We start from the raw sequence: 21,509 nt of genomic DNA, 5'->3' as shown, positions 1-21,509 counted from the left end.
TTTCCCGAGCTATGCTTTAACAATAGGACTATCGATTAGGTCTGATTTTGCACTGTCATCATGAAATCAATCGAAGGCCCTTTCGTCTGCAAATGGCAATACAAGTATAAGACCAAGTAATGCTAGGAGCATCACAATACAAAACAATCTACTTTGTAGTCTATTTTCCAATGACTGGCGATGTTCGATTTACGCTACTATTTATACGGCACCGCCTTTTTCTGTTCTCTTGAACCACCATGGAATGTGCTAGCAGCTTGCGTTTTCTTCGGAATATATTTTAACACGCTGCTTGGTACTAAATGTTTTATGTTAAAGACGCCTGACAATACATTGCATGATCACAGTTGAATAAGCTTTAAAATGCTGCCTAAACTCACTATTAGTTGATGTCTGTTTAAACAGGGCTTGCTGTTTGCAATTGGCAGTTTGTCAATGTGGATTTCTTCCTTCCTTGACAGTTTCCTAATGTATTTGCGTATGGTTGGTGCATCCAACATGTTTTAAAAATGTACTGCATAATAGGGTGACGCTTGACATCAACAAAGGAAAAGCCGGTAACCGGTAAGTTCCTGCCTTCATTCACCTTCTCTCGCCTTTCTCTTTTTTAACACACACACTCAATCGAGCGTGACATTTGTAACCAACGTGCACGTACATCCTCACATAAAACAACATGGTTAATAACTTTATGTGTTATAAAGGTTACACAGGAGTTTTTATAAAAGTGCCCTTTCAATTTGGAAAGTGAGAAAAGTAAACGACAAAACAATACATTGCTTCCACGTAACTAGGGAACAGGACGCTTCGGTCAATTCTGCTGACTCACTGTAGCCGGTTACGTAACTTAACATTTATATACGTGCTGTCATCTTTTGAAGAGATGAATAGCGTTGGGTTTTATTGAAAGTCATACTTTTCTTCCAAATCTTGGGTGTACCATCCCAAACGCCTAATTATTTATCATCTCTGACCTACTAGGCCTTAACTGGGTCGTGTTAAAGTTTTTGCACAAGTTTGAATTTTCGCCCCTCTCACTTTTCTCTTTGTTGAAAATTCTACGCTTTGCATTTGAATTGAAGCGTGTGAGTTCCAGAAGCATTTCATGAACGTAGTTTCTGACTGCCAGACCTATGGTCAGACTGGCCAGGGGAAGACGTGACTCCGTTGTGGTGACTTTGTCGGTATCAAATCTTGAAAATCTAGCATTAGCGCTATAACAAGGCCATGGCAGATTTTAGCAACTAACAAGACAAACGGAACATTTTTAAGCTGATTTTATTGCACATCTTTCAAACATATCGAATACAATTTCCAAGAGAAGCATGGCGATTGCATATGAAAATGCCAGCATGGTTGGAATTACCGGAACAGCAAAGCGCACAATTTTTGCGACATCATGATGATTGGTAATACAATACATTATGGTTACGAAACAGGTTGCGCAATCAATCGGCTTTCTTGATTTTCACGTGAATTCCATTGGTCGATTTTAACACGATCATTGGAAATATCTCAGGCTTTGGACACTGATCATCAAGATAAAACTCAAATTTTTGGAGAGCTTTTGCCAACACAACTTTCATTTCCGCCATGGCAAAATTCTGTCCTATACAGTTTCTGAAAAAGAGTGGAAAACGTTGTGACGTCTCAAAGAAATACATATATCTTTAAGGCATAAATGTATCTTAAATGCATAAATATATTCCGGCATAAACATGTTTCTTTCATGAAATATTGATGGCTTAGGAGGGCATCCGGATTAACAAAATGGAAAAAAATATGGATAGCATTGGTATTCGTTTCTAGGAGTTCTGGGTCGGATAGCGGGGCTTCGGTATGTTCATATAGTCTGACTGTATACTATGTCAGTTTTTGGAACAAGTAAGTATCGGGCGTAACGGGATTGACCCCGACCCAAAAAGGTAATTTGATAGACAAACACCATGGATTTCTTAAATTTGGCTTTGAAAATTGTTTAACCACACAGCACAACACGGCAGGTATTTTTGGGTGTATAATGGAAAATGCAACTATATTTTTTGCTCTTCGTGATTGAAAATAAATGGCAATTACAAATGTAATAGGACTTTCATTCTGCCAAGATGTTTGGAAACAAACGTTATTGGTTTGTGGTAATGTCTTCTGGCAAAAAACTAGTTCGGACGACGTTTCGGTCGTTATTCAACTGACCTTCATCAGGATATTGTTATTGGTTTGTGTTTGCGCGAGTCCGCAACTGGGGCCTTGAGAAGAACAAAATGTGCTGGTGCGACGCCGCCATCATAGGAAATCACTTAGCTTCAAAGCAAACAACGATATCCATGGGCCAAATTTGATAACTTTGACTCATTAGACTCGTATAGGCCAACTGTGTACCCCCTTCGTGGGACTTGCTCCGAAAAGCGTGCAAGGTAAGTATGGCGAAAACAATGTATTTTAATCTCACGTCATCGACCCCAAACCGTCGACAGGCACATCCCGCCTTTTTAGGGGATCGACGAGTGAAATTGTATATGGTTGTGCCATATCAGGTAACTTGTTGTTATCCCTCGGTACTTGCTCCAATCGTAACTTCCCGAGAAACGGTCACATAAATATACGTGTAGTTGCTAAGAGTGGCTATACGAGTTTTAGCTTCCTATAGGGGAGTGATTTTCTACCGGTGTTCCGCGGAACACCAGTGCTCCGTGAAAGATCCTCAGGTGTTCCGCAAGAAATTTATTAGTTTGACTGATGTTCCGTGGAACACGGGTCGATAATCTTTTTTTATGAAAGTAATCATCCACTATAACCTGTTTGAATGTTCTATTGTTAATTGCGCCAGCCTGTTGCTGGTTAAGTACATTGCCGCGCAGTGCTTCCAACAATTTGGTGTTCCGCAAGATTATTTTGATAAAAATACAACAATTTTCCGAATACATGTTCCGTGGCTCAAAAAGGTTGAAAAATACTGCTATAGGGAATAAAGGGGATATAAATATATTTTGAGTTGTTTGCGGTTGCACCCAATTGTTGTTTTTGCTTCAATGATTCTCCGAAAAGTACAGCGTCATTGTGGTATTTAAAAAAATTCTAGACTATATAGCTTACCTAGGACCAGCTGAAAAGGGAAGGTAGGCAAATGGTGATGGAACTGCCGAACGTTCTTTGTCGAATCGTGATGGGTCGAAAACCTATTGTTCGGAAAAAAAGCTAGCTAAGCGTAAGAAACAAACTCAACCCATTTGTTTACTACCATGGGGTTTTTCCAGACGGTTTCGTTCCTGTGCAACACGATGAGTGGAATGCCAATGTTCGTGGACTTTCCCAGCGTCATTCCACAACTTGCCCCACTCGTCTGAAATCGCAAGATAAACAAGAGATTGGGTTGTTCTATTATCAACCTGTGCCGTCAAAGGAAATTCCCACAACACAGGAAATTGTCGGCGAGACTCTCCACCAACTGGTCACGTGTCTCAAATATTTGTAAAGTCCCGACGAAAGTTCAAACGCTAAGATGTCACTATTCGTTCAGTCAATACCCATGTCATGTGACCACAAAGTACACAAAGCACACAAATATTTGTTAAGTTCCGACGAAATTTCGAGCGCCTTTACGTGTCACTATTCGTTTTGCCAATACCAATGTCATGTGACCCACAAAGTACACAAAGAACCCAAATCTACCGGCTTGTCGTCAAGGGAATGCTGATCTTCGCCAAAGCCGCGGTCGAAAGTCACAGAGTTGCTGGTAGTCCGAGCGATGGCAAACACAGGTGGATACAAGCGTAACACTTCCTTGATGAACATGGTGAGGTAATGAAAGTGGGGAAGGTCGTTCCTATATTTAAGCTACTCGTTAACGGCGTTAGTAGGTTACAGACAAAGCCAATTTTATTCTTTCACTATCGCGACGGTTTCCAATCCGTGTGCGTTTACGATTCTAAACGACCGAGGAGGACCTACAGTGACAACACTTAGACGCCTTTCTGTAGAACAGAAACTACATTTGTGACACCCTAACGCCAACGAAACAGCTAAATCACAATGATCTTATTGTCTGTGCGTTGCAGTAGGTGAATCGTCTTTATGGGGTCCGAAAACCGTAACAAATTGGAAACTCCGCGCACGAGCAAGGTATAGGTGACAGACACGACTACTTACCATGTCACATCAGTACGTCCTTTTAACACGCTTCTAACTTCAAGACGGCATTTTTTCTGGTACCCTGGGTTGCTGGCGAGACAATAAAACGCCCAAGAAATGCCGCTCGCCGTGGTGTCATGGCCCTCGAACAAAAAAGTGTCAACTTCATCGCGAATTTCGCGGTCTGCAAGACCTCCGCCGTCTTTGTCCTGTACACAAAAGTTAATGCTGATGAGGTAAAACTGCGACCCACTTGAATCGAAGACGCACGTTCAGCATTTCTGTTTCTAGGATATTCAAAGGTAATTTATTTAAAAAAGGGTGAACAATTATTGGCTCTTGCGCTTATGAATTATTTAATTTTCTGGATCTGGTGGTGGATCAGTCTGAATTATTGGCATACCCTTGTTAGAAGCAAAATGTCCAGAAAATCCAAGTACTTTTCTTTAGATTGATTTGAAATGTACTCTATTTCTTCAGTACTCAAACACTCAAAACTTTCAGGAAAGTAGCCATTTTGGCGCAAAACTTCAAGCATATCCTGTTTCCTTTTCCTGATAACCTACAAAGCAACAAAATATAACCACAAAATACAAGAGAAAAACAATTTATTAACATAAAAGTTTTTTTTACCTTCTCATCATAGCTGTGAATAAAATTGCACGCAGCTTTAAACTTTCTTCCACTGGGGGTCAATGAGTAGACCAAATCAATATGATACAATGGGTTAAATACTCTTTTCATTGCAAGGGTTGTAAGGGTATAAACTGCTGATATGTACTTGTGTTCAGAAGTGGTGATCACATCTTCTGCACTGAAGCAAAACATTGTTTTTTAATTTGTCAACAAGAAAACTGCAACACAATTAAACAAACCAAATAAAGGTAAAACTGCAGGCAAGCATATTAATGAATTTTAACAATTTTGAACGTGGTTACACGCAGAAGAAGATTTTCTGATATTGTGTAAATGTTGATTATTTACACAAAACAAACAAAACGCCCACCTGAATGTTTGACATTCTGTTGTGCACGATATAGCACATTGCAGCATGCCATCCAATGTCATTAAACTTACATGTTCAAACACTTCAATGGTCATTTCAGTTGAAATTTTCTCCCATTTGCTCAATAGTGTATTACAACAAGAATTAAAAACAGTTGTATACCTGTGGTATATGATAGCTGTCAAATTTTAATGAAAATTTCGGGAAATATTGTAACATTAACAATAAGGTACAACATTTAAACAAAAGCCCAACTGTCATACTTTTTGAGAACATCAAAATGAAATGCTTTGGTAAGTAAATGTCTATTCCTGTGCCATTTCTTTCCACTGCTTACTAGCAAGCCATCTCCTATCCACGGCTTTATAAAGCGATATGCCATGTTGTCTTTCTTCTCTTTAATGTACACATCAACATAATTAAAGCAGTCAAAAATGGTACGTATGATTACTAACCAGGAATTGTCAAAATTGGTTTGAGCACATGGGGATGGTGCAACATGACATATGAAAGAAATGGTCCAAACCATACTTGTCCAATTTTGGGAAAATCTTTGCATCTTTTGCAGACTTCCTCCATAGTTTTTTGATTAGGTTTCAGCTAAAAAAAACTTTACTGTATCGACACATCTCATTATAAACTTTATAAAGTTTAGTATATCAACAAAAACTTAATTTAAATTGACCTTGATGGGCCAAAGGTACATCTTTGCAAAAGAATATAAACTCAAGTATACCAAACGGGTAAACAGTTTATGAGAAATTGCTTCAAAAAATGTTTTTTTTACTATTTTTATGCACCAGATTTAGGTGGCCAAACAACCAGTGAGGATCTGGACCATCAATTTTCTTCTGTAATTTTCTTCCTCTTCTTCTTTCATTCATTTGGGCTGTTAAAACTTTTCCCAAACACAACAAGCAAACAATTATGATTGTTGCAACGAATAACAGCAAAATCTTATCCGCTCTTAAATAGCTGCACTCACTCATGTTCATTTTTCCATGAGTCTAAAGCAAAATATTTGTTTTTTGTAGTAACGTTATTCGGTTTTGTGTTTTAATTTCTTATAGCGTGCTAATACATCCCTGTCTCCGCGTAGATAATAAAACATAACCATTGGCAAACATAACATACAGCCCAAATAAACAACTCTGCAATACTCCCACTTTTCTGATTTGCAGTTCTACATTTTGGGTAATCCCCTTGAAAAATAGTTATATCAAATATAAGAAACTTTCCAAAGGTTTAAATTGAAAAAAAGTGGAAAAATAATAATATGATAAAAAAATAATAAAAATAAAACACGACCATAATACAGCCAAACTAACCATACTTATTCAAGTGAAATTGGCACTTTTGGGTAGCTGTAGATTGGTGTGTGGTAACCTCTTGATGTTTTATCGGTGGCCACGCAAGTATATTTCTTGAATTTATATTGTTCACCCGTGTAGTGCAGCGGTGCACAACCTGCGGCCGCGGACGCTATTTTTTGTGGCCGGCACATTTATACCAAAATATATGCATTGGCGGCAGACGTTGCTCGTGAAACTGGTTTTTGAAAGGGTCTCAAGAGTTAAGCTTTTCATTAGGGCCATTTCCGTGTTTATCCACATTCGTTCGCTGTAGCGAGTAGTAACTGGTGCAGCCACCGCAACCGAGACAAAACGCAACAATACGGATGGTGTCGTCATAAAACCTTAATAGCATGTCGGTGAATTGTCATGTACGCATGTACAGTTGTCAAAAAGCTAAACAGTGGAATCACTCAGTCATGTCGCTAAAACGCAAAAGGTTGTTAAAACAGAGAAAAGGGCGTTTAATCCCAAATGGGAAGTGGATTATTTTATGATGGAGACGTGAACCTAGCGTGCAAAAACAAGGCATGCAGCCATTGAATAATTCGACATTTCATTACATTGTAATATACGTAATTTGGCAAATGTAAATGATAAATAGTGCACATTTTTCAGGTATGGAATCATTTCCATTCCTTTCAAATAATGCTCACGTCAACTTGTCGTAATTATCAGGAGTATATCGTTGGAAAAGCAGTATATTCAGTGGCGGCCGTTAGCACACAGTTGGTGTGTGTGTTGCGGCCGGCAATAGTAAAAAGGTTGTGCACCCCTGGTGTAGTGGTTATTTTGCACAAAATACAAACGATTTTACTTTATTTGTGAATGGTCGGCCATGAGGGACGCCCAAAAAAAGAAGTTACAATGAAACCAAAAAATAATAAAATACAACATATTTGTTATGATGCACGTGGTGGGTCTTCGAATATTTTATGTTTTGTTTTATCCGATTTGCGTATTTAAAGCATGATGATGGCGAGACGCTGCAATTAAGAGAGATATATGGCTACAAATGGAGCAAGAAACACAAAGAAGTAGGAATTTGTACATTTGGCCAGCAACCGCCTAATCCTATGGAAGTCTTTCACGGGGTGTATAGCAGGAACCACCGAATTTGTGTCATCACAATGCAATGATTCATTAAATGTTCACGAAAGCTATAGGGTGACTTGACATCAGCCTGTCCAATAGACAAAGAAAAGAGAAGTGTAAATTTTTCATTAAAGTCGCCATGTCCAAACGTACAGATAAAGGTTTACATCCCCGCACCAGAAACATTGGATTATAAAAGTAAATGACCATCTGAAAGTTCCAGAAAGTTGTGTCAGGCCGACGGCTCTGATCTAGCAATTCTCAGGAGCCAAATCGATCATCAATTTGCTCTCAACAATTTTCCTGAATACACGTTACACAATGGGCTTAACACCCACAACGGTGGAATAAATAGGCGGCTTGACGGAAGAAACTACAGCGACATCTGTACAACAGCTTCAAAACAAAATCCCAACTAAGCCATATGAAACACCCTTGACTATTCGCTGTCACAAAATTATCCTACAACACTATTTTGTTTGACAGCGAAGCTTCTATCATCTCGCATTTGCTATGAAATCCATACAATTAGTCAATCAATGTTAAAAATCTTCGGCGGACAAACGGTCACGAATTGTCATTTCACATTGCAATGTAAAGAACGACCCAATTAACAGAGTTGAACCGCAAATGCATCTTCGTCCAACTCCCTGTCAACTATGCGTGAATGGATACGTGTGTTTCAACGACATCCACATACAGTACTTTTCTGATCTTGCCAAAGTAGTGAATTTAAATATTTTAAAGTTCCTTACATATTGTTTGACCCAGTGTCGTTTTTGTCTGTTTCGGAATGTAGCCCAGACATGCAGCCTATATTATATGTGATGTGTAGGCTATGAGGCACGACTCTAACAACACTGCAAAGCGCCGTATTGTCGGGTTCCAGCACAAGTTTTATTATTTTACTTGTTTCACACATATAACTTATATACACCATTTGCCACAAGGTATACACCCTCCTAATATATTGGCTTGTTTAAAACTATCTGTACAAAAATGGTGCAGTTTATTTCGGCTTCGGACATTGGTTTGATATTTGAGAGGAAGTTTTGGGGCCCTGCTGTAAAACCTCTTCCATAAGTTGCAAAATATTCTATAATTCCGGTTTTCTATTCTCTGGGATAATTCAAGGCTCTGGAATACCCAGAAAGGTCCCGAAAGCGACCAAAGCAACATTTCCAAACAGACGGCAACTAACACAAAATTTACCAACTGCTTTTGTTGATGTGATAAAGTAGGCTTTTGCATTTAAATAGCCTAGCTTCGTCGTACATTTATCGCGAAACAACTTAAAAAAACATGACGAGGTATTTTTTTTAAATAAATAACATCATCCTTTATGTAAAAAGTCTGATATGTTTACATATTTCATTCGGGTGTATTTTTAATGTTAAATTAACTTGTTTATTTCTTACTTTTTATTCAAAGTGCAGTAACACAGCCTGTCACTAGGTAGCAACATTTAAAACCACTTGGTGGCTATAAAGTGACCACATGGTGGCGCTACAAAAATAGTCTGTACCTCCCCACCAAGACTGCCGAATTTCAATAAAAAAAAAAAAAAAAAAAAAGACTGCCGAATACACAGTTGCGACAGCTGGGGGCAGAATTAAAGGTTAACTATAGCCTCTATAAACCAAATCGGATTGTATCAAAGTTGCATGTGGACAAATGTGTAAGTCCCAATTTAAAAACAATACCCGTCTATCTGACCCGATATGTCTTTCAAATAACTTAAGATCAAAATGACTTTAAAATTAATTCCAATTGAAAACGAATGACAAAATAAAATAACAATACACTTTACGCCTAAAATGCCTAAATGTTCATTTTTGGCTTTGGTCAAAATTTGTAACTTATCATTACGAAATATGAAAAGTACAGCGCAGTAACCCCTGTCTGGTCCATACCTTCTCGTCTCTACTCCTTTTGGTTTGCTCTGTCTGATATGTCTTATTGTCAAACAGGCTTTTTAAAAGTTTTTGTGTCCCACTTAATTATTCGACTGTGGCTTGTGTACTACTTAGTAGTCTGTGGTACTACCTTTCCCGCAAAAAAATAAACAAAATGGCCTATTTCGAGAGAGGCGGGCAAACAATAATGGTACGATGGCTTCACAAATTTTATTTGGCATCAAACGAAACAATAGCTTATAGGTCACTACAAACGATATAATAGGATTTTTTGACAAAAACTATTCCAGCTAAAAAAACATCAAACTACAAGTATGAGCCGCAATTTTCCAGTGGATTTTTTTAAACAACAAAAACAAAGAAAGCGCGGTCAACATAATGGGTCAATTTTTAACTCAAGGTATCTGGGCTACGCCCCAAAAAAGGTTAACAAACACTGGCATATACAATGTATTTTATAATTTCTGATTTTTTGAGTGGATTGTCCATTAAATTTTAGGTTCAACGCGGTGAATAAAATTAAAATAAATTATTTGCAGCGCAGGCAGTGTGCAGTCGTTATGTGGCGCGCACGTGCGGCAGTTCTGGTTCCGAAAATACAGGGAAGTACGACATTTCCTATATTTTCTTGCGGTCTTTTTGAATTGGCCTAAACTTCTTTGTTGTGATTAAACGTTTTTATTTTCATTAAATTCAGTGAATAATCTCATGTGAAATGCTTGAAAAACTCTTGTTTAAAAGTCCGTTAAAAATTGTAACGTTTGCTCGTGCTGCCTCTGCACGAGCAAACGATTTATGAAATGGTTAAATTGAAGTGTATAAATATGCGTGTGTTTAAATGGGTAATGTGTTCATATTTTGTGACCCAAACTGTGATAAATGCATATAACATATGTTTATATAATTTCTTGGGTGTTAGTCATTATTTATTTGAAGCCCCAAACTTTTTTGATTGGTGTCATGACTTGGCAACCAGATTCATCAGGGCTTGAACAAATTATTCAGTTATTGAAAGAGTCACAATCACCAGATACTGAGATTCAACGACAAGTCCAACAAGTTCGTATGAACAACATTAGTTTTGCCCTGGAATTGTATTTGTGCATACTTTTGCTAGTTATTACTCTTTTACTTTTTTGTTAATGAGATAAAACTGTGCATAAAAACAGTTAGAGTACGGTTGCAAAAGTTGAACTTAAACTATTTTCTTATACACAGAAATTGGAGCAACTGAATCAGTATCCAGACTTTAACAACTATCTAATATTTGTTCTTACAAAGTTAACCACAGAAGGTATAATGTTGTGAATTTGTAGCACATAATTTAGCTCTTCTAATAATTTCATTAAATCTTTTAGATGAACCTACTCGTTCACTTGCTGGTTTGATCCTTAAAAACAATGTTAGAGCTCATTATAACCAATTTCCCTCCAATGTTGGGGACTTTATCAAACAGGTAAGCCTAAAATGTTCATTTTTGGCTTTGGTCAAAATTTGGTGTTGGTTTTTATGTCTGAATTAAACTGCATTTTGACTAACATTTTAACACTTTGCGTACTAAATAACTCATATATACACACAAGCTAAGTTAACAGTTGAGCGCAAAAATTCATACATATGCATAGGTGCATTTTTTGCCAGGTGTTGCGTACCTAAATCGTTTTTCAACATATGTGTTATGCTTAAATATAAATGAGCGGCTTTGAGATTATTTTTTAGGCATGAGCTGTTGTCAGCTGTGTGTAAAGTTATTGATTTTTGTAGGCAATTAGTATATTTGTTTTTATGTTAAATAAGCCAATTTATAAATCAATAGGCTAAAATAAGTTCAATTTTTCGCGTTGTTTTTTTAATAAAATAAAAGCTCTACTAGCTGATCACCAACATACAACCTGACAAAACTTATCTGGCATTTTCCCCATGTACCCTCAAATACAATCTGACATCCACAAGCGTTAATAAAAATCAATGTTCATTAAATTCACACAGGAATGTTTGAAAGCGGTTGGAGACCCATCCCCATTAATTCGTGCAACTGTTGGCATATTAATCACAACAATAGCTGCAAAGGGTGAGCTGGTGAACTGGCAAGATCTGCTGTCTTCTCTTTGTGTGTTACTGGATTCTGAAGATTACAACACATGCGAGGTATCAAACCTGTTCCCAATCTGTTGACATTGAAGACACATGTTAAGTTTTGAATAACATACACAACATGCAGTATGTTTGCCATTAATAAGTCTTTATCCTGCTTCTAGGGTGCATTTGGTGCTTTGCAAAAAGTATGTGAGGACTGTGCCGAGCAGCTCGATTCTCCACAACTTCAACAATCTTTGCAAATAATGATTCCAAAGTTTTTGCAGTTTTTTAAGCACTCCAGTCCTAAAATCCGGTAAAGCAATTTTTTTAGTTTTTGTACTGTAGCCATCCTGCATGTAACCACATTATATGTTATTCTGATTTAGATCACATGCTGTATCCTGTGTCAACCAGTTCATTATAAGTAGAACGCAAGCGTTGATGAACCACATTGATGATTTTATTCAGGTAAAAACTTGTGTTGTCACTCGCCCTCTGACTTACTTTCACAAAGATTTACAAAGTGTTGCTTTGTAGGGTTTGTTTTCATTGGCAAATGATGATGACGTAGAAGTAAGGAAGAATGTTTGTCGAGCACTTGTCATGCTGCAGGAAGTGAGAATGGACAAGCTTCGTCCGCAAATGAACAACATTGTGGAGGTAGGTATTTAATGGTTGCATTTTATCATTTCCATGTAACCTGTTTTCCCTGGTGTCATGGCAATTTCACTTTCTTCGAATGTACGAGCTGTTTTTTTTTATATATCTTACTCAGACTTGTCCGGAGAAAGTAACTTTGATTCTGCTTTGCTGCCAAGTTAGGGCCTTTACAGTGGGCAAATGTTGTTGTAATATATTATGTTTTAGTATATGTTGCTTCGGACGCAAGATGAAGATGAGACTGTGGCACTGGAGGCATGTGAGTTTTGGTTGACACTTGCGGAACAAACCGCAGATTGTAGAGAAGTCCTTCCTCCATTTCTACCGAGGTATGTTTTATTGTTGAAGCTGATTGAAAAAGTGTTTGTGTTGCAAAGCTTGTCATGTGAATTTAAACTTCCCACATAATTCCCAAACCTGTTGGTTAATGGTAACTGGTTAAATACGGATGACCAGGACTGGCCTAGATTTCTACTTAATCATCCAACCAAGATGTTTTTTTTAATATATATATTTACCCTATGCGGTATCCTCAGTATTCTAAAAATAACAAGAGTAATCGTAGTGATTTGCACCTTTAGCACACATTAAGACTAACATGTACACACTTCCAGACTGCCATCCTGTACCAAAACAAATAAAAAACACACAAGCATAGCAGCAGTTGAACGGTAGCAACGAAAAACGTTGTTGCGTCAGCGGTTTGCTCGCGGGTGTAAAGATAACATTTACAGGCACCACACCAGATGGATTAGAACGGTTTAAAAGGTTAAAATGTAAATAAAAATAAAATAAAACAACAAGAAAACGTTTATCGTATCCTGGGCAACACCATGCGTTGAATGTTAATTATTGCATTGGTTATGGCCTGCCATTTCGCCTCACATACGTCAAGTGTTCTGCAGCAAGGTTGTTCAGCAAACGTTACGTAGTAGCATTTATCCAGGCTAGGCTTTGTGCTTTGCACCGTGTTGTGCTTGCTGACGTAATGCCTAAAAAGAGCAGCTTTATCGTCTTTGCTTTTGTATATCTCTGTGTTGGCTTTACCCCAAAACACTCTATGGCCACGCCACCTTGTGGAAAATATTTTTTTTGTTTGGCCGACGTAGTTGTCGCCACATATCAAACATGTGGCAACATATATGCCATAGTTTCGGCAGTTTAGCACTTGTGGCAGTTGGTGGTTTTGTTGTTTGTTGTTTTTAGAATACTGAGGATACCGCGTAGGCGAAATATGTATATTAAAAAAAAACATCTTGCTTGGCTGATTAAGTAGAAATCTAGGCCAGTCCTAGTTATCACTTTTTGAAAGAATTTTAGCGCTTTAATCCCAAACCAATCCAGTCGTCAGTGGGAGATCCACGCTTTTTTATAAACGTTTTTATATGGTTGAATACTGTTTATATAATCAGTTTTTTAATATAAAAGAACCTTTGATTTTGTGTTGTGATAAGGATTTTCTGATTATGTTTTATTTTGCACACTTACAAAAAAAAATTGTATTTTCTGAAACAAGTCATTCAATAAGCAAGCAAATAAAACTAACAATTAATATCAATGCAGATTAATTCCTGTGTTGATCAATGGAATGAAGTATTCGGAGATAGATGTAATTTTGTTGAAGGTAAGATTAACTTTGTTTTGTTGACCAGACTCATTAAAATTCAAGTGGGTGTGATATTAGCCGTGTTGTTGTTTGCATCTTATCTTCTATATTAGGGTGATGTGGAAGAAGATGAAATGGTTCCTGATAAGGATGAGGATATTAAACCGAGATTCCATAAATCCAAAGTGCACAGCATGCAAAATGACGGACAGCAGCAGCAGCAGGTTAAACAAAACTTACTCACATGCAAGGGTTCATTTTAAAATCAAATTACTAATATGGTTTAAATTATTTTATTTTTATTTGTTGTGATATCTTTATTTTAAGTGAGAAAGTTAATGTGGTAATAAGGTGCAAATGTTTACAGTGTAATCATTAGAATATATAATAGTCTATAATATGGTATAGATACTATTTGAAAGGTTTCAACATGCCACCATCAGTAATGGAGTGAAAGATAACAGAATTTCCATGTATTTTTCTTTTGATGCCATTCACAGGCGAGCACAATTATATTTAACAATCAGGGAGATGTTTGCAGTGGAGACAGTTTAAACCAGAGGCTGATGAAAGTTAGTGTGTTGAGGGAAAAGCATAACTTGGCAGCTGGTGTAAGTGATGTTAAGGCTTTATGGAGTGACTGACATCCAGGTTTTTCTGTGTTATTTCAAATGCTAAATTTTCAACAAAATTGTTTGTGCGAAGAGTTTAAGCCGTTTTTACCAAAAAAATTGTGCATTGTTAGGATAACGGAGGTGGAGAAGTGGATGATGACGATGAAGGTGGAATTGATGACGATGACGCATTGTCTGACTGGAATTTAAGTAAGATTTAAGTCGAAAAGTAGATCCTATTTGCCAGCATCATAATTGAATTTGTAAAATATTCAAGTTTGCTAATTTGTCACTAAAAAAAATTTTTTTTTTACATGTATTTATTCTGGAAATTGCCCAAACCACTTCTATGTCCTAGAAATGTTTTAGGTGGTTCTTTTAGACAAAGCCAATAAGGTTTTAGGTGGAAAAATACTTATCTTTGACTTTATACACAAAAATTTTCATTTTTTCTTTGTCTATTTTAGACATATTATGATGTAAAACATGTACAAGATTATATAAATGGTTGCAGGAAAGTGTTCTGCTGCCGGTCTCGATGTGCTTGCCAATGTATTCCATGAGGACCTCCTTCCATTTGTTCTTGAGAAATTGAATGAACTGTTGTTTCATCAGGAGTGGGTTCTCCGAGAATCTGGAATACTTGTGCTCGGTGCCATTGCAGAAGGTGCTGGTGTTGCTAAATTACACATATGTATATAGTCGTGTTTTAAGCTCTCTAAAAGGGCTTTTCAAACTGCTTAAAATTTACACATAATGCATCTTTTAATCATGTTGCTTGTCTTTAGTCACATATTTTGCATCATGGATATCCAGCTTTTAAAGAAGCTTAATGAATATTGTGAATTTTTGATACCCAAAATGTCAACAATAATGCATTGTTTGGTTAGGTTGCATGAACGGAATGCTTCCCCACCTGCCAAAACTCATCCCATTTTTGACTGAAACATTAAATGACAAGAAAGCATTGGTGCGGTCTATTACATGCTGGACATTGTCGAGGTATGGTAGTGTTTGCAAATCTTAAATATTTCATTATAACCTTCATCGTACTGCGATTTATTGCAACCACGATCTGTTAAACAAGCACAAATAATAGTAAGAAAACAAACCTTGCTTATCTCTTCATATGGCACAATAGATACATGTAAATATATTCATCTATTTTCAGTTTGTTAAATTTAGAAATAGCGGTTTATATAAGGCAGTGGTGTATATTTAAAATTGGATTCACAATGAAATAGGTTTCAGTAACCCCAAGTAAGTGTGCCAAACTTGACATGCAAGGTTTCGAGAGTTTGGGAGATTCCAACTTCCGCTACAGTAGTATTTTCCTTGACAAGTGTGGGATTTATTGCATCTAACTGTCATGGAATGATTAAATTAACATTTACCCTAATTTAAAATACTCTGTAAGTCATACAATGGGGTGCCGCAAAGTCTTCATTACTACAGAGGGTGAATATATTTTGGTGTTCGAACAAAAAGTTGGCATGCTGAACCACTGAACACTTTGTACTAACACAGTGCTTTCAAAGGGTTACTGACCCCTGGTATAAACAATGGAATTGTACGAATGGTTATCTATTTATAACGCTTGTTGGATTTAGATATGCACATTGGATAGTGACAAATTCTCAACAGCATGGACATGACATGTATCTAAAACCATTGATGAATGAATTGTTAAAACGAATACTCGATTCAAACAAGCGTGTCCAAGAAGCTGCCTGCAGGTATTGTTTTAAATTCTTGATAATCTTGTCAGGCTGCATCACCGGGTCCAAAATTCTTAAATCTGTTAGCATTCTTGTGTTCCGTTGGTAATTGAAGTTAAAAAATGATCGTTAGTTAGTTTAAGAAAAGTTTTCTTTTTTCAGTTTAACCATAATTTCATGGAATTTTTGTAATTGTCAGTAATTTTGTCTAGTGCCTTTGCAACGTTAGAAGAGGAAGCGTGTACAGAGTTGGTGCCTTATTTGCACTTCATTCTTCAGACCCTGGTTTATGCATTCAACAAATACCAACACAAGAACTTGTTGATTTTATATGATGCAATTGGTAAGTTTCCTCACTGATCATCAACAGTGGCGGATCAAGAAAAAATATGGTCGCCCTTTCGAAAACAGTATTGTTGATGGATTATTGACCAACGGCACAACAAAGATTGTTTCATAAGAGTCATCGCCGTGTGAATGCAGCGCGCGCGACCGAGAAACAAAGAAACGGCGGAGACGAACTCTTGTCCGTAGTGTTCGTTCCTGCGTTGCGGGAAATTAATCGCACTTTCACACCCCACAAAACAATGTGCCAAAATGCTGAGGGGGGTGTTCAGACACCTAAACACACACACACCCCCCCCCCTAGATCCGCCACTGCCCACCGTTATAACTGTCTTTTCCTATTTAGGAACACTCGCTGATTCAGTTGGCAACCACATGAACAAACCCGACTTCATTCAAATGTTAATGCCGCCATTGATTGAAAAGTGGAACAGCCTACGTGATGAGGACAAAGATCTTTTTCCTTTATTGGAGGTAAGTAATAACCAGCAATTTTGTGCAAAAAAGTGAGTTTTGCATGAGTAAACTTGTCACAATGTGCACTATGTGCAGTGCCTGTCGTCAGTAGCAACAGCCCTGCAAACTGGTTTTCTTCCCTACTGCGAGCCAGTTTTTCATCGGTGTGTCAACCTTGTACAAAACACGCTACAACACAGTATTGTAAGTTTACTTTTATTTCTTTGATGTTGATGGTTTGCCTTCGCATTCATTCAAAGCTATTTTGCAGTCATATATGCAAAACCAAGAACAGTTTGAACCTCCCGACAAAGATTTCATGATCGTGGCGCTTGATTTATTGTCTGGTTTGGCTGAAGGGCTGGGTGCAGGCATTGAACAACTTGTTGGAAAGAGCAATGTTCTTGAATTGATGTACAGATGCATGCAGGTAAACTTTGAGCAAAACAAGGTTAAATTTAGACTTAACCAACACAAATGGGTCACAAACTACAGGCCTGGAGCAGATTTGTAATAGTTAGAGCGTACAAATTTAATAGCTGGGGGCCCATAAAAATGTAATGGGACTGACTTGTCATGTCAAGAAATAGCCACTATCTCACAAGAGAACGTAATAGACATTGATACTAATTCACACTGTCCTGAATTACTCACTTGAGTGTGCGTGAACAGTGCAAGTATGGAAGAAACCTGACATTGTGTTAAGACCTGCACCAGTGTTCTAAACTGGTGGCTTTGTATCATCAAATGTTTTTACAGTTTGACCAATGAAAATTTTTACTCTCTGGGTTCTGAAACCACCAATTTTTTTCAGGATGCAATGGCGGAAGTGAGGCAAAGCTCCTTTGCCCTACTGGGGGATCTCACGAAGGCCTGCTTTCAACACGTGAAACCTTGTATTGCTGAGTTTATGCCTGTTCTTGCACAGAACCTAAACCCAGAATTGATATCAGTGTGTAACAATGCCACATGGGCAATAGGAGAAGTTTCGATTCAGTTGGGTAGGTTTATGAAAAATGTCCAAAGTTGTTACTAAAGTACCTGTAGTACTATAAAGCAGTAACGGGGTTCTCAAACCTTTTTTCACTTCTGGACCAGTTAAGTTTCTGAACTTTTGCAGCCTTGATTTTTCTAATTTTATCCAAACTAAAATGCCATGAATAAAACATATTAACAATGCAAAAGTATGCACTTTGTGGCAGAAGAACTCCATTTAATGTTTTATCGCCTGTTAAAGATTGCACCAGAACGGTCACGATTTAAATTGCTGCATCATGTCAATAAGGCTTTAATATACAAACAATGGCCTGCCTGTGCTATACTAAATGCAAAATATAATATTAACATAACTGCTGGTTGCATAAAGCTATTGCTGTGCCATATGTAGTATTAAGTCAACAACATGTAACTTCAACATAAATACAGACATTACATATCGTTTAGGAACTTCACAGTGCCAATATTCGACCTGCAGGGTTTTATCTGTGTAACTATATGACTAAGGACAGTTTATCTACAGTTCACCAATCATGATTGGCTCTATTATTTTTGTATTGAACTTGTCTGTTCAATTAACATTGTTGAAAATGTCAGGTTCCGAGATGCAGCCGTTTGTTTCCATGATGGTCAGTCCACTTGTCGTGATAATAAATCAACAAGGAACACCGAAAACTCTACTCGAAAACACTGGTACTATTGGTTAATTTTTTGTGTGTACATCCGATAAAAAATAAAACCTGTTTTCAGCAATTACGATTGGACGTCTGGGTTTTGTATGTCCTGCCGATGTTGCTCCTATGATGCCCCAGTTTACAAGGCCATGGTAAGCACAAAATACAAATGACCCAGGTTGCAAAATATTGCTGGTCTATTTAAATTGTTGGGTAGAATAGTGATGTTTTCAAGAACACTTTGGTTTCGTTTTTCCTGTCGTGTTCAATGCAAATTTGCAAGTTTATTTTTTTAAGGTGCACGTCTCTTCGCAACATAAGAGATAATGAGGAAAAAGACTCGGCCTTCCGTGGAATGTGTGCCATGATTGGTGTAAACCCGGGTGGAATTGTTCAAGTAAGTTTGTTGAAAAAAAAACCCTACACACTGACACAATGTTTGACAAAACTTTGTTTGTAGGATTTTATTTTCTTCTGTGATGCTGTTGCCTCATGGGTTCACCCCAAGCCAGATCTTAAAGAAATGTTCTATAAGGTATAAACAGTAACTTGTATTTTGATTTTCATTTTTAGATCAGTGTTTCCAATACTTTCTTTATTGCCAGATTTTACATGGTTTCAAAGATCAAGTTGGAGATGAATCTTGGACTCGATTTTGTGAACAATTTCCTCAACCTCTTAAAGAACGACTTAGTGCAAACTATGGGGTTTAAACTAATACTCCTATGGGGGCTAATTAGGGTCACATGGGGTAAGTTGTAAAGGACACAACAATATTCATTGTTTAAACCAGTGGTTCCCAAAGTGGGCGGGGGGCGTTTGCAATCAGAAGGGGGGCGCTGGAGACCAAATGGGCGATTGGGGGACGCTAGGAAATAAATGACCGATTGGTGGGCGCTTGGTGACAGGGCAAATATTCTCTTATAGTGTAAGTCAGTGTTTTCCAACCGGTGGTACCGCATTCCAGGTGGTACGTGAGCACCTTTCCGTAATTTGCGGGTATAGTTCGAATTTAAAAATCTTAACTGATTTCAAAATTTTTGGTAGTTTATCCCCCTAGGTTACTTTGTAACACTCAATAAGGTGGTACACAACGAAATTGTTTTACCTCCCCAAGTGGTATGAACCACAAAAAGGATTCACTGGCCCAAATGATTCAGTCCAATCTTTGTATAATTTATGCTACTTAAAAAAGGGCTTTTCTCACATGCTGAACTAGAAGTTATTGATTGTGACGTCACAACTAATTTTATGTATGTCACAATGTGTCATCAATCAACGCTAAATAATCGCTATTCGAAAATGAGGATTTTCGGTGGTATGGTTTGCTTGTTTTTAACTAGAGTTTGGTATTGAATCATCAGAAATCAGACGAAATTGGTGTCATTCCACCAACCTCACCCATCGCATTAATTGACAAGCAACAAATAAATTTGTCAGTTCTGTTGGGCATTGTTAAATGATTAAGGAGTTTTTGGGGTGCAGAAAAAAAGTTTGAGAAACACTGGTTTAAACTAACATAATGAATTGAATCACCCCTTTTTAGGTCTTTCAATAATTGCAATGCAAAATGTATTTGTAAAAATTAATAAAGACAAGAACAACTAAACCACACTCTTTTGTTTCTTCCTAAAAACGTGAATTTTTTCTTTTTAGGTCAATGTTTCATCATCAGGGTGGTCGCTATCAAGCTACTAAAATCTAGGGGATGGACCACTCCACTCTTAAAGCAAGCTGCACATCTGCTAGGGTTAGGCTAGGGGCACCTCCGGCTAAAATACCTTTGGCTGCAGGGAAGAGCTAGGGTAGGGCCAGGCAGAGCACATGTATGCAAATCTTTGTGCTGCCTTAAAATTGATAGGGGTTTGACGAGATGCACGTAAACAACTTTCTGATGTAAATACTTATTAGGTCAATTTCAATGTATAGTTTTTCTCTACCTGTTAAACAGTTAAAATAATTCTTTTATTTATAAATGTTTTTTTTTTCATAGAAAAAAGCATAATTTGTAAGTCTTTTTTTTCTAGGAAGATTTTTTTGTGTGCATTGCTTAGTGAAATTAGATTGAAAAAGGGACTTAACAAGTTCCAAGCGGGTACTTGCATTTATGTCTGCAAGTATTCTTTGTTTATTTTTATACGCTTGATCGCAAAATAACAATGATCTATTAACCAAATGTTATTCTAGTGAATAGCACTAATTCACGTATTTGATGTCGAACATTAACATAAATCATTGCTATTCATAATTTTAAACCTTTACTAACCACACATGTGATAGTTTTTTCGACAGGATGCACATATTTTTTTAATTAAATATGTATCAAGTTTATTGTAGTAAATCGGTTGTCTTTCATATATCTTATGTCTCGCTTGTTTCTGCCTTTTGGGTCCATCTTTGATTCAAGACATTGGTAAAATGAAACCATAACTAATACTCATGAGCACCTTTTTAGTTTTTAACTCCCTAAACAATGTCTGTAATGTGTTCTTTGCTGTGGTATGCAGTGTTTAGGAGCCATGTTCACTATGTTCAATATAACTTTACATCAATTGCTGGTACTGCCTCAAGTCCTCGTTCAGTCACTTTCATGGCTATAGTGACAACTTGTGGATGCTTAGCATACACAGGAAGCCACAGTGATTATGTTTATCCGATTGTATGACCTTGATTTGTGTTGGGGTCGCATAAACAATGTGTGAATAAATTTGTATTTGTTTCTCTGGAAACATTGCCTTATTTATAGCACATGTAGTAAGATGCTGATAATCATGGTTGGCTCTTTTACACTGCAGCATACCATTACATCAAGTGCAGTTTGGATGTGTTTCAATGCTATTAAATTCCCAAAGCTTTGCGGACTG

The 21,509-nt window shown here is 37.3% G+C and overlaps 2 protein-coding genes across 2 annotated transcripts; one reads left to right on the top strand and one right to left on the bottom strand.

Annotated features, from left to right (window-relative positions):
• Positions 1-1,315: 1,315 nt before the first annotated feature.
• LOC145899314 (cytochrome P450 4F1-like) lies at positions 1,316-6,128 on the bottom strand. Its single transcript, XM_082988059.1, has 11 exons — positions 5,935-6,128; positions 5,590-5,734; positions 5,398-5,530; positions 5,135-5,296; positions 4,762-4,942; positions 4,532-4,690; positions 4,147-4,337; positions 3,670-3,823; positions 3,239-3,340; positions 3,094-3,176; positions 1,316-1,620 (listed from the first exon to the last, which is right to left on the bottom strand). Exons 1-11 carry the CDS (start codon positions 6,121-6,123, stop codon positions 1,449-1,451), a joined length of 1,671 nt encoding a protein of 556 aa, XP_082844185.1. The 5' UTR covers positions 6,124-6,128; the 3' UTR covers positions 1,316-1,448.
• A 4,002-nt stretch (positions 6,129-10,130) lies between these two features.
• On the top strand, positions 10,131-21,481 carry LOC145898826 (transportin-1-like). Its single transcript, XM_082987459.1, has 25 exons — positions 10,131-10,556; positions 10,716-10,791; positions 10,856-10,953; positions 11,487-11,645; positions 11,756-11,889; positions 11,963-12,044; positions 12,114-12,236; positions 12,444-12,565; positions 13,800-13,860; positions 13,956-14,066; positions 14,588-14,666; positions 14,971-15,123; positions 15,347-15,458; positions 16,067-16,192; positions 16,387-16,517; positions 16,866-16,993; positions 17,072-17,179; positions 17,247-17,405; positions 17,790-17,976; positions 18,569-18,664; positions 18,722-18,797; positions 18,943-19,042; positions 19,106-19,180; positions 19,251-19,396; positions 20,302-21,481. The coding sequence occupies exons 1-24, from the start codon at positions 10,377-10,379 to the stop codon at positions 19,356-19,358; spliced, it is 2,784 nt and encodes a 927-aa protein (XP_082843585.1). The 5' UTR covers positions 10,131-10,376; the 3' UTR covers positions 19,359-19,396; positions 20,302-21,481.
• Positions 21,482-21,509: the final 28 nt, after the last annotated feature.

Source organism: Ascidia mentula, chromosome 1 (assembly GCF_947561715.1).
Source record: "Ascidia mentula chromosome 1, kaAscMent1.1, whole genome shotgun sequence".
Lineage (NCBI taxonomy): Eukaryota > Metazoa > Chordata > Ascidiacea > Phlebobranchia > Ascidiidae > Ascidia > Ascidia mentula.
The sequence above is the reverse complement of the archived record's forward strand: the minus strand, read 5'-3'. Positions and strand labels throughout refer to the sequence as shown.

Excerpts from the sequence above, each read along its gene's own strand:
- LOC145898826 (XM_082987459.1), top strand. The coding sequence starts at position 10,377 with ATGCATATAACATATGTTTATATAATTTCTTGGGTGTTAGTCATTATT. Across the intron at positions 11,646-11,755 it reads AAGATTACAACACATGCGAG|GGTGCATTTGGTGCTTTGCA; the intron begins GTATCAAACCTG and ends TCCTGCTTCTAG. Across the intron at positions 16,518-16,865 it reads GATTTTATATGATGCAATTG|GAACACTCGCTGATTCAGTT; the intron begins GTAAGTTTCCTC and ends TTTCCTATTTAG.
- LOC145899314 (XM_082988059.1), bottom strand. The coding sequence starts at position 6,123 with ATGAGTGAGTGCAGCTATTTAAGAGCGGATAAGATTTTGCTGTTATTC. Across the intron at positions 4,338-4,531 it reads ACATTTTGCTTCTAACAAGG|GACAAAGACGGCGGAGGTCT; the intron begins GTATGCCAATAA and ends TTTTGTGTACAG. Across the intron at positions 1,621-3,093 it reads CCCTTTTCAGCTGGTCCTAG|AAACTGTATAGGACAGAATT; the intron begins GTAAGCTATATA and ends ACTCTTTTTCAG.